The sequence below is a fragment of the Hippocampus comes genome, unplaced genomic scaffold (assembly GCF_001891065.2).
Source record: "Hippocampus comes isolate QL1 unplaced genomic scaffold, H_comes_QL1_v1.1 scaffold13, whole genome shotgun sequence".
NCBI lineage: Eukaryota > Metazoa > Chordata > Actinopteri > Syngnathiformes > Syngnathidae > Hippocampus > Hippocampus comes.
The window spans coordinates 411,878-424,641 of NW_017805532.1; the positions used below are offsets into that span (position 1 = coordinate 411,878).

The 12,764-nt window shown below is 42.0% G+C and overlaps 1 protein-coding gene across 1 annotated transcript; it reads left to right on the top strand.

Moving 5' to 3' along the window:
- The first annotated feature begins 65 nt into the window (after positions 1-65).
- Positions 66-12,220, top strand: ercc8 (excision repair cross-complementation group 8). The gene is made up of 12 exons (XM_019878030.1): positions 66-535; positions 635-730; positions 1,020-1,121; positions 1,212-1,335; positions 2,536-2,617; positions 3,272-3,340; positions 3,831-3,897; positions 5,454-5,557; positions 5,701-5,825; positions 6,917-7,114; positions 9,405-9,491; positions 11,649-12,220. Exons 1-12 carry the CDS (start codon positions 459-461, stop codon positions 11,712-11,714), a joined length of 1,197 nt encoding a protein of 398 aa, XP_019733589.1. The 5' UTR covers positions 66-458; the 3' UTR covers positions 11,715-12,220.
- Positions 12,221-12,764: the final 544 nt, after the last annotated feature.

Sequence of the window (12,764 nt, forward strand, 5' to 3'; positions counted from 1 at the left end):
TCTTCTACCGTCTTCTTTTTCTTCTTCTTTTTCTTCTTCGAGAGTTTAATGGCGGTTTGCCACGAAATGTTTGGCCACCTGTCTTCAACTCGTCCCTTCGACAAACCGAATTTGCAGCAGAGGCGGGCAAATACTGAACAACACCCATTCCGATTGGTCACAAATCGGATTTGCTGAACCAATCAGCTCATTTGTTACCGGAAGTGTTCCTATCTTTTGAAGATGGCGTCATGTATTGTCCTGGAAAAGAAATTAAAAGCAATCCGCTTTATTAAGAACGCACGATATATTCTATCGTAGATTTTATTGTTGTATATGTGTACGATGAGCTATAATGTGCGGAATGTAATTGTAGAAAATCCCTACATTACTACCGATAGCATGCCAGCTCTTTTGTTGGCGTCGGATAAATCTTGTATATTCACAAATATTACCCCCTATTATATTATTTTGAAACAATGTTGGGTTACTTGGCAGCGAGGAGGGCCGGTCTGGATGACCCTCTGCGACTCAGACGCGTGGAGGCGACGAGAAGGTAATACATGCCATATTACTAGATCTATGCTACTTCAAGAACTATCGTTCGCTTTTATTGACTAACGGTGTTATTCTCCCTCTTTATGCATCTTAAAAGGGTACTGAGCCTACAGTTGAATGCAGACAGAGATATGGACAGAATCCACGCCAATGGTGTCAATACTGTTGATATTGAAGTAATTGAAGGCAAATAGTGAGTCACATGTTCACCTTTCTTTCCGATGAACTGGAGCAATCCTCTGCAGAGTCACAGTTCTCGTTTTCCCCCAGTGGAATCTATCCCCGTTTATTGACTGAAAAACTCACCAATTCGTGTTTTTTTACATACTTTCAGCAAATATTGTTAATTAACTTCCAGGGGATAAAATGTGACCTGATGAATTTGCTTAAGATGATTCTCAATTGGACAGCGGTTCACTGTACAATCTATTTGAATGATATTTGATTCAAATTGACAGTGGTCTTACGTGTGCGTTGTTTAGCATGTTGTCTGGAGGTGCCGATGGAGTGATTGTCATCTATGACCTGGAGAACTTCAGTGGGAAACCGCAGTACACCTGCAAGGCAGTCTCCACCATCGGCAGGTGAGCCTTCACTTCTTCATTTAACTTCTCTGACAGTTAAATCCCAAATTATTCGTAAAATGAGCAATTTTTCCATGTCATTAAATGCAGATCCAGCAAGTATGCCCACAAATTCAGCGTAGAAACGGTCCAGTGGTATCCTTATGACACTGGCATGTTTGTATCCAGTTCCTTTGACAAGACGATGAAGGTGTGGGACACGGAGACTCTTAAGGTAACATACGTCACTTCGACACCAGCTTAATGCTGTACACATGTGACACAGTGAGTTATTGCTGAAGCTGTGTAATAATCGGTTGCCCTAAACTGGGAGCCGCGGCTTGGAATTGAAGCAGATTTACATGGGACAGGAGAAGAGAGCTAATCTCTTTTTCGTTAATGGATGCTACAACTTCTTGTTGCTTTCAAGCTTAGCTTGTAGCAGACGTGTGCACATTTCAGCATGACGTCTTTGAGCCACTGGTGAAAAGGACACTTTGATTCGCTCCTCTATCATCTATTATTGTTTCAAACAACAAAGTGAATGGAGGAAAAGTGGTTAAGATGGCACGACTGTCTGTTTTATGTGTTGTGTTGTATAATTTTGTCATTTTATGTTAAGTGTTCTTTTGATGGCGGCGCGGGCACCCGCAGCGGCTCCTCTTGTTGTCTGTTTAAGAGGGAGGAAATTTCATCTGTGCTGTACATTTGACAATAAAGTTGTACTTGATACTTGACTTGATACTTGATACTTGATCCATCAATTTACTACTTGTCTTCATTAGAGTCACAGGTGAGCTGTAGCCTATCCCACCTGACTTTGGGCGAGAGATGGGGTATACCCTGAACTGGTTACCAGCCAACTAAACTGTCCATAAGTGTGAATGTGAGCACGAGAGTGAATGCCTCATATGTCTATATGCACATATAGACATATGAGGCATTCACTCTCGTGCTCACATTCACACTTATGGACAGTTTAGTTCTTGGATTGGGGGAGGATGCCGGAATAGCCATTGAAACCCAGACAACCACAGATGGAACATCCAAATTCCACACAGGAGCTGAGATTCGACCTCAGAACTGTGAGGCAGGCAGTAGGCCCAAAAACCCAATGTAACAACTCAATGACTTTCAGAATGGAATTTAATTTAAAACAAAGTGTGTGTGTGTCGGCAACATTGTAATTATGTCTTGTATCATGAACCAGTCTGACATCTGACACATCAATGTGACGATCTGAAATTAAAAGTAGGTGAGCTAGCTGGAAGAAATGGGATATTACTATGAGTTCCAACATACTTGTCATATTTGTGGCACAGGAAGTCATCTTTAATTTTAAATATAGCAATTACAGTAGTAGCGAAACTGTATGAGTTTAGCCTAAGCGTGTTTTTTTTTTTTTTAACACCCATTTTGTCTTGGTTTACCCTAGCCTGCTGAAGTGTTTGAGTTTGAGGACACCGTCTACAGCCACCACCTGTCGCCCATCGCCAGGAAGCACAGTCTCATCGCAGGTATGCATTCGCTCGCCATGCAATTGCTGATAAAAGCTTCGCAGAATGAGCAGATACTTTTCAAAAGGAATGTCGAGTTGTATATCCCCCACCATCTGCAGACACCGATCTCCACCCTTTCACTTTTCCTCATTTTATCTCAGATCACATGCCTATAGACCAGACTTTGAGTGCAGAGAGATGTGTGATGTGAGAGGTGTATGTGTTGCACCACCACATCACCGAGCAGGAACAACAGGTTACCCATACCAGCTGTTGTAGTCACACAGGTGCTTCCGAGGGAAAGAAAAAGAAAAAAAAGAAAACTTTCTCTGTGTGGCGCCTGTTTGTTGATCTAGAACAAGTCACCTTTGAATCAGCCCCCTCCAAAAAGCCAGTCAGCAGTTTTAATTTGATATCTTTGTATTTTAGCAGAATTTCACATGCTGTAATGTGCAATAACTCGCTTGTCGAGTGCATTTCTTGCACTCGTCTTCTTAGCTGTTGTTATCAGTATTGTGATTTGCCACACCTTGTTTCTGAGAACCTGGGAGTCCAGTTTCGGAGCTTTTCTCCTCCACCCTTCCCTTGTAGAACTCTGCCTAACCATCTTTTTGTCTTGTCTGAATGTTTTTTTTTTTATTGTACTTTGTGTTTGTCTTTATCTTATTTTAGTTGGCACCAAAGATCCTAAAGTACAGCTATGTGACCTGAATTCCGGTTCAAAGATCCAAGTCTTGCAGGGTTAGTGTTCTGGACCACAAACACACTCCTATAATGTACAGTGCTGTGAAAAATTACTTGCACCCTTCCCGACTTCTCATATTGCTGCATACTTATTACACCTACCTAGTTGTAAGTATAATAAGTATGCATCTGGCCAGTGAATGGTTGAGAAAGTGCAGTTCATATTTAATTTGGTTGTCTTTGGGAGATATTGAAAATTGGTTGGATGATCTGAAGCATTTAAGATTGATGATTGATTTAAGATTGAATTTGTGTTGTTGGTTTTTTTTGGGAGGGTGGCGGGGGGTTGTTACCTGGAAACTACAATAATGTTTCAAAATGATGACATAACCCCATTTGATTCTGAGTAGTGTTATCTATCTAATGTTTTCACATTTTGAATTGAACAACTAAAAATAGAAAAAAAAAATCCATGATCTTTCAATTAATAAGTATTCTAATGCTATACACATGCAGGTGATAAAAATTAACATTATTCCCATCTCAGGTCACCGAGCGGAGGTCTTGTCTGTGCGATGGTCACCCAGATACGAACATATTCTAGCCACCGCCAGGTAGGCACCATTTACAATCTACTGGTACTTCAAATCACATCTCAAAGCTGTGAGCAAATTTCTGTCTTTACGAAGGTAGTCTTGATCAATTTTAATCAGTTTCTCACATTTACCACGTTGCTAAGTAAGACATCCATCTTCACAAGAACATCACTCTGCGACTTCCGCCACTATAAAATAAGACCGCAATAATACACCCATTGTTCAATGACCGTGTCTCAATAAACGAGGGGCCTTGAGGATTTCCTCAACTTCTGAGAGTACCAGGGAACGTCAAACCGCAGGGAGCACTGTAGACTGCAATAATTATCAGCACAAACGGTGCCAGCCCACCTCAGAGAAATTGTCTCCTCGTTTGGTTTTGTTTGTCACGTTTTCCCCCCAGAGGAGCGTTTGCTGTTTTTCACTCTGTTGGCAATGCAACAAGCACACCTCTTGTCTCATTTCCACTCAGGCAACCATTGCACTCGAGCCCCATCCGCCACGAGCTCTTTATATACAAATATATTACATCTAAACTAGTATTACTTTGACAAGTTACTTTTTACAACATCATGGAGTACGACACGCACCGAGAATTGAAGCTTGGCGTCAGGTCGAGTGAATACCGCTATGGAGCATTTACGCGAGCATTCGATATCAAAACTACGCATGAAAATCAGATCATTGAGACTGCTCTTGTACCGGGTCTTGTTATATTGTGCCGGTGTACCTTAGGAAGCATCCGGAGAGTCTAATTCTCCCACAGAGACCCATCAAAGAGAGAAATAACAGGCACCGGATCATTCCGCCGGCTCTTCTTGTCATTCCCCTCCCCGGCCATCTGGCCACATGGCGGCCTGGAGTCAAAGATGATGGCGGCACATCCCGAGCACTACCAGTAGACGTGTCACTAAAACATATGGTAGATGCGGCCCCCCACCTGTTTTATGCTTCATTAGACCTGCTAATTAATCCAGCGGGACCCATGCACTGCTCTCCCTTTGGACTGTAAGTGATTTTGAAAACAACTGGCACAGAAGAGGCACGCGGTGACGCCTTTGTGATATTTAATTTGGCTGCGAGTTGAATCCCCACACGCAGTGAAGTAACAAATAAAGTCAACAATCGGTACGCTTGCCCAATTTCTCCTTTACAAACAGAATTATGTTCACTTGTGATTGACAGTGTAAAAGGCGCATGGGTTTTAACAAATGTTTATTCTTGTGAGTGCGTTTTTAGTGGCGTGCAGTTGCACTGAGAGCTGTTTGTAATACTGTATTTAACTTATCTTATTTAACATTTTTGTCCCCCATAGGAAAAAATTGTAAAGTCATCATTCATTCATTACGGGCTCAAACTGTACGATGGCAACTATACGATGCTAAATTTGTTTTTTGGGGGGAGGCTGGAGGTATGAGTGGCATTTCAACAGAGAAAATTGGTTTGCGAGTAAATTGAGTTCCGAGCTTGGTCATGGGACAAAATTAAACTCAGAAGTTAAAAGTACCATTGTATTTATCTTGTGAAATAGCTGTTATGGAATAAAACAAGCAGTGGTGATTTGTCTCCCCAAGTGCTGACAGCAAAGTGAGAGTGTGGGACGTGCGTCGGGCGTCAGGTTGCCTCTTGACGCTGGACCAGCACAACAGTGACAAGTCAAAAGCTGCTTCTGAGGCAGGTACACTTGACATCTTCTTTATTGACATTCTTTTGTACCCTACACTTCAATATTGAAAACAAGAAGAAAAAAAAACGGATCCATTTGCCTTGATTGAAACTGGATTGTTATGGCCTGGATAATTGTTTCTTGTCACTACCCAGTAAACACGGCCCACAACGGCAGAGTGAACGGCTTGTGCTTCACAAGCGATGGCCTTTACCTCATCACGTCTGGGACCGATGACCGCATGCGATTGTGGAACAGCGCCACAGGGGAAAACACCCTGGTATGTTACTGAGGACTGTGGCGTGTGTTTTGCATAACCTGTTGTTGACTTATTTACCTGGTGGCATCATGACATCATCGTCTAAACTAAAGCCTGGGGAAACTGTGACATTGCCCTGAGCTCTTAATGCATTCCCCTTCGAATTTCCATCTTGACTGAACTGAGCAGCAGTTGCTAAGGAGTAGAGAATCTTTCCTCGTGGGAACACACAGCAACAGACCTGAGCTGGCTCATAGGTTGAGCTGTGGAAATTGGCCCGGCACAGTTGAAGAAGAACTACTTAGCGCATTTCACAAACATCCCATTTTAGTAGCGATGGCTGTTTTTTGGGCTCGGCCTCTTAATTGATTATGCAGAGACGTGTTTGTTTTTAATCAACAATGGAGACATCAGCCTGTTTTTTGTATTGGTTATACCAGGGATGAGCAATGCACGTATTTCATCCGGTCAGTCATCTGGTCAGGAAGTGTGCAGTCCTTTGTGGTCCCCGAGTAACTGATGAAAAATTGTGGCCGCCCCCCCATTGCCCATTCTAAGGATATACCATCCATCCATCCATTTTGCGATCCGCTTGTCCTCACAAGGGTCGTGGGGGGGGGATCTTCAGGAAGTAGGCGGGTTACACCCTGAACCGGTTGCCAGCCAATCGCAGGGCACACAGAGATGAACAGCCATCCACGCACGCGCTCACACCTCAGGGACAATTTCGAGTGTTCCATGAGCTTGTCACACACGTTTTTGAAATGTGAGAGGCAACCGGAGTACCCAAAGAAAGCCCACACAGGCACGGGGAGAACATGCAAACTCCACACAGAAAGGCCGGAGCAGGTATCGAACCCCGCACCTCTGCACTGTGAGACTGACGCGCTAACCAGTCCACCACCGGCCGCCCTTAAGGATATACCAACTAGTGTAAAATGTAGTCTTGACAGGCACAAACCAAATCCGAAAATGAACCTATACCTTCAACGCTACTCATTGTTTGATTAATCAATGGAAAAAAAAAACTCGTGTCACAATTGCTTGTTTTTTCGCCCCTAGTCTTCTATCAGGTTTTAGTATAAACGTAGTCTTCACCGTTTCCCCCTCAGGTGAACTATGGGAAGGTGAGCAACGAGAGCCGCAAGAGGCGTCAGTTCACGGTCTCGCAGGGCTGCAGTCCGGAATTTGTGTTCGTGCCATGCGGTAGCTCAGTGGCCGTGTACGGCCTCCACACGGGCGAGCTGGTCACCATGCTGCGTGGTCACTACAACAACGTGGACTGCTGCGAGTTCCACCCGGATCACCAGGTGAGACGCGCCAGATTGAGTAATATTGTCTCATCCACGATTGCTCCTGATTGACGTTTGAGCGTACGTGTGAGAGAAGAGAACGCATTGCACAAGTCAAGGATGAACATCCCACACCACCCCCGGTGCATTGTGTCATGCAAGTGTTTTGTTTGTACTTTGCGATGAGAATGCAGTCAAGCCGCTTGTCACTTGTGATTCGCGGGAAATAAGCCACCCCTGCTGAAATGGCGATCTGTGGTGTCCATGGATCCCTTTGCTTCTTACTCCCACTATGTCTACCTGGATTTGTTTTGTTTTTAAAATGATGGTCAGGTATTCATCCAAAAATCCTCCCACGAAATGAAGATGAGGAAACTACACCAAAATAAAATAATGACGTCCAGAATGCATGGTGTTTTTTTTTTTTTTCCATAAAAATATACGACTACCTGGAGGTCTTTTTCATTTTTTTTAAACCATTTTCATTCTTTGTAACTTTGTTTGGGTTCAATTACCAAGTATCACTTCACACGTCATTATTTTCTGAAAACAAAAACAACAAAGAAGTCATATTTATTTCCTGTTTTTTGTATTGGTTATACCAGGGATGAGCAATGCACGTATTTCATCCGGTCAGTCATCTGGTCAGGAAGTGTGCAGTCCTTTGTGGTCCCCGAGTAACTGATGAAAAATTGTGGCCGCCCCCCCATTGCCCATTCTAAGGATATACCATCCATCCATCCATTTTGCGATCCGCTTGTCCTCACAAGGGTCGTGGGGGGGGGATCTTCAGGAAGTTGGCGGGTTACACCCTGAACCGGTTGCCAGCCAATCGCAGGGCACACAGAGATGAACAGCCATCCACGCACGCGCTCACACCTCAGGGACAATTTCGAGTGTTCCATGAGCTTGTCACACACGTTTTTGAAATGTGAGAGGCAACCGGAGTACCCAAAGAAAGCCCACACAGGCACGGGGAGAACATGCAAACTCCACACAGAAAGGCCGGAGCAGGTATCGAACCCCGCACCTCTGCACTGTGAGACTGACGCGCTAACCAGTCCACCACCGGCCGCCCTTAAGGATATACCAACTAGTGTAAAATGTAGTCTTGACAGGCACAAACCAAATCCGAAAATGAACCTATACCTTCAACGCTGCTCATTGTTTGATTAATCAATGGAAAAAAAAAACTCGTGTCACAATTGCTTGTTTTTTCGCCCCTAGTCTTCTATCAGGTTTTAGTATAAACGTAGTCTTCACCGTTTCCCCCTCAGGTGAACTATGGGAAGGTGAGCAACGAGAGCCGCAAGAGGCGTCAGTTCACGGTCTCGCAGGGCTGCAGTCCGGAATTTGTGTTCGTGCCATGCGGTAGCTCAGTGGCCGTGTACGGCCTCCACACGGGCGAGCTGGTCACCATGCTGCGTGGTCACTACAACAACGTGGACTGCTGCGAGTTCCACCCGGATCACCAGGTGAGACGCGCCAGATTGAGTAATATTGTCTCATCCACGATTGCTCCTGATTGACGTTTGAGCGTACGTGTGAGAGAAGAGAACGCATTGCACAAGTCAAGGATGAACATCCCACACCACCCCCGGTGCATTGTGTCATGCAAGTGTTTTGTTTGTACTTTGCGATGAGAATGCAGTCAAGCCGCTTGTCACTTGTGATTCGCGGGAAATAAGCCACCCCTGCTGAAATGGCGATCTGTGGTGTCCATGATCCCTTTGCTTCTTACTCCCACTATGTCTACCTGGATTTGTTTTGTTTTTAAAATGATGGTCAGGTATTCATCCAAAAATCCTCCCACGAAATGAAGATGAGGAAACTACACCAAAATAAAATAATGACGTCCAGAATGCATGGTGTTTTTTTTTTTTTCCATAAAAATATACGACTACCTGGAGGTCTTTTTCATTTTTTTTAAACCATTTTCATTCTTTGTAACTTTGTTTGGGTTCAATTACCAAGTATCACTTCACACGTCATTATTTTCTGAAAACAAAAACAACAAAGAAGTCATATTTATTTAATACTTTTCAATTGCCTCGTTCCAATTTTTATTTAAAAAATTCACTACATAATGGTAAGTTTACATTTGATATATTCTTGTCATTTTTTTGTTTTAAATTTAGAAAATGAATACATGACTGAGAATAAAATTACAAACAAAAAAAGAAAATCATGATATATACAGCAAGGAATGTTTTCTTCAAAAAATTGCACTTTAGATTTCGTACATTTTTTTGTGTCCATATCACAACAAAAGTCACTCACTCATTTGGTGTCTTTTCCTATCATATAGGAGTTGTACAGCGCAGGTAAAGATGGGAACATCCTGGCGTGGGTTCCGGTCTTGCGCGGCCCAGATGTGGAGGAAGAGTCAGATCAGGTAACAAGACTTTTTAAATTATGAATAGAAAAATGGATTTCCGCCAGACATGATGAGTCATCACTTGCATGCAATAGTCATGACCAATGTAAGTAAATGACTTTGGTCTATTTTTTGTCTTAACATGATGACATTATTTGCTCATCATGCCAGGAATGTAAAACAAGGTCACACAGTTCTTTACTGCACACACCGGGCACACTTGCATCACCGCATTCTATTTTATTGTCAGGAACAAAATCCAACGACAGTCAAGGTTTCCAGTTAAACCGCAATCGCTCTTCTTAGCTTCCCAGAGCGTCATGACAAGTTTCGGCCTCAGCATGTACCAGCTCAGGCTTGCTAAACAACCTCTTCCACTCCAGGCAGTCTCAGTCAGCCTTGTTCGCAACAGTTTTAACAATGTTCTGCCAGGAACCTTTGATGACAAGCCAAATAGTTACAATTGCACTCAGAAGGCTGCCTACGATTGAAAGTCTTCATCAATTCCCTGCAGTCCATCATAATCCATTATTATTAGCAAACGGATGCATTTACTTAGTCAACTGCGGATGGGAGAGGCCTTCGTTTGTACAATTATTTTTAAAAGCATTAAACCATACTACATACCACAACCACACTATAGAGAAGAAAAAATAGCAAAACTGCAAGAAGGCAGATAACCCGAAACAAATAAACAACCTGGCTTCTTGGACCATAAAGATGGACGCACACAACATTGTTGAGTGCCTGCGAATATTCTCATTCATCCACGTCATGTCACTGTCATTCAGTCAATCACATCTGTTGCGATTGCCTCAAAATATCCGTTCATGCATCAAGGCTATGTAGCTCAGCACTAGCCTGAATATTGTGTGGAAACCAAACCATTCATCCCCTAAGCTAGAAGCACACATCAAACCATAAATGCTCTCACTTCTTCGCGATGCACGGACAAAAAGGACGGTCACTTGGCATTTCATCTGAAATCCCACCTGAGCTTCGATGCTGCTGTTTTGGTTAGCAACAAAGTTCTAATGCGCAATGCAGTTATTCAGGAATGCACTGAATGAAATGTTCAAACTGTGTATCATGTTACAGTGGCTCCAATTTTTTTTTGTTTGTTAATCCAGTGCAATAGATTTGTAAAGTACAATTCAGTTGCATTGAAGTTTTCAATACAATACATGAATATTTAATCTTTGAGAATTGTTTGTTGTCTATACGTTATTGAGGTTCATTTTTTAATTGAACTTACAGGTGCAATATATTCTAATTGACACTTTATTTTCTGTTTTTTTCCCCGCGATACCTATGCACAGTGTTCATATTTAAATTGTGCATACTGTTCCAGCGGTATATGATAGCATTTAAAAAAAAACAAAAAAAAAACGGACTCCCTTTTGAGGAATACTCATGTAGGTTGAGATCGAACACGAAGTAGCGCATCGCCCCGCGTGTCTCGTCCTGTTTGGGGGGGGTGGGGGGAGGTTTGTTAGCACGTGGGTTGAGCAGGGGCTGCTCCTTGTCCTCCAACAGAAAAAAAGAAATGTCATTTGTATGTCGCTAGTCAATCTGGTGAGCGGTGATTGTATTACGTGGGCTGTTAATTGCTAACTTGGTTGTCAGTTCAACTGCTGTAAACAAGTCAATACACTCACCACAACTTCCTCACTCCCCATTCTCCAAGTCTGCTATTTTTAGGCTCAGTCCCAGGAGGTATTGGAAAGTGGTTGCTCACAAACAATACACAATGACATTTTATTTCACCACACAGTGTGTGCCTGTTTGTGCTTGTGCTGCTCTTCCATGTTGACGTAGTCAATACATTCTCAATACTGATGACGCCACGAACAGTTCTCATTGGCAAGCCCAATTGGAATGGGTGAACAATTACATTTTTCACTTTAAACGCTTCATCCACGTTGCCCGGCATGCATTCGCGCCTGACCGTGCAAACTACAGAACCTCTCAACTGTCTTTTGGTCTAACCGCAGCTTTGGGCCCACTACACTCTTATATTTTAATGTTGGTCATTATGCTGGGATTTGGAATGCTCCGTCATTTTTGGGGTAAACTTGGTGAAAAAAGTTTGACAATATTTGTTTGCAATTTTTTTTAAGAATGTATAAGTAGAATTATTACACAGGGGATATTGAGCTTTGTGTCATTTTACAGCATGCCACAGTGAAGTTGTCAGTGAACCCCGCGTTCCAGGACGCGTGGAGCAGTGATGAAGATTAATGATGCTTCCAGTTTTCCCCGATGGACTACACATTTTTTTTTTTTTTTTTTTTTTTACAATGCAAGCAAATTAGCAGAATGAAAGGCTGCAGCATATTCATCAAGTCTTTTTTTGTGTTCTATTGTATACATTTTTCTGCCACCACCTGGAAATCCATTGGTGGGAGTGCCTTGCATTGGAAAACATGCATTGTCTTAATTCATTCCTGGTGCGTATTTGCATCTGTGTTTTTGTTGGGCCCTGATGTTGAAACTTATGACAAGACGGGCGATACCAAGAGAAGCCTCTCCCTGAAGACACCTAAAACACAATAGCCTTCGTAAAACTCAATAAATGAACCTTTTTGTTTTTGTGTTGTTTGTTGAATGTGTGAACTTTTTTTAAAGAGACTTTTTCTGTTCGGGGGGTGGGGGGGGTAAACGTTTGTTGAAGAATTACAACTTATTTCTGTTGAAAAACATGAAACGAAATGTTGAATTTTTTTGTTGAAAAATACTGTATGTTTCTTCTTTCTTCTTTCTACCCACAATCTTGCTGCTGTAGACTGTAAATTTCCCCAATGTGGGACAAATAAAGGATATCTTGAATCTTGAATCTTTAACAAAAGCTTCCATTGGTAAAAATGTCTCTTTTTTTCACATAGAATTAAGCTGAAAATAAGAGAAACATTTTGTTGAACTTTGAACTGTTGAAATAATTGTAATAAATAATAGTATATAGTTTTAGTTGAAAAAGATATTTGGGAGAAAAATATATTTTTCGTTAAAAATATACTGTAATTGTTTTGAAAAATATGTATTTTGTTGAAAATATGTATTTTGTTGAAAAAAGATTTGTAAAAATATATGCAACTTTCATTTGAAAAAAACATACAACTTTTTATTTTGTATTTGGCTTTTTGATGGAGATATTAAAAAAAACTTTAGGGATAAGCACAAGAGCATTAATTTGTACTTATCAATGTGTATGTGTCATTTTGATTGTTTTTGTTTTAATCTGATTTTCGTTGATGTGGGGGAACAACTATGGAAAAATACTTATTGTACACG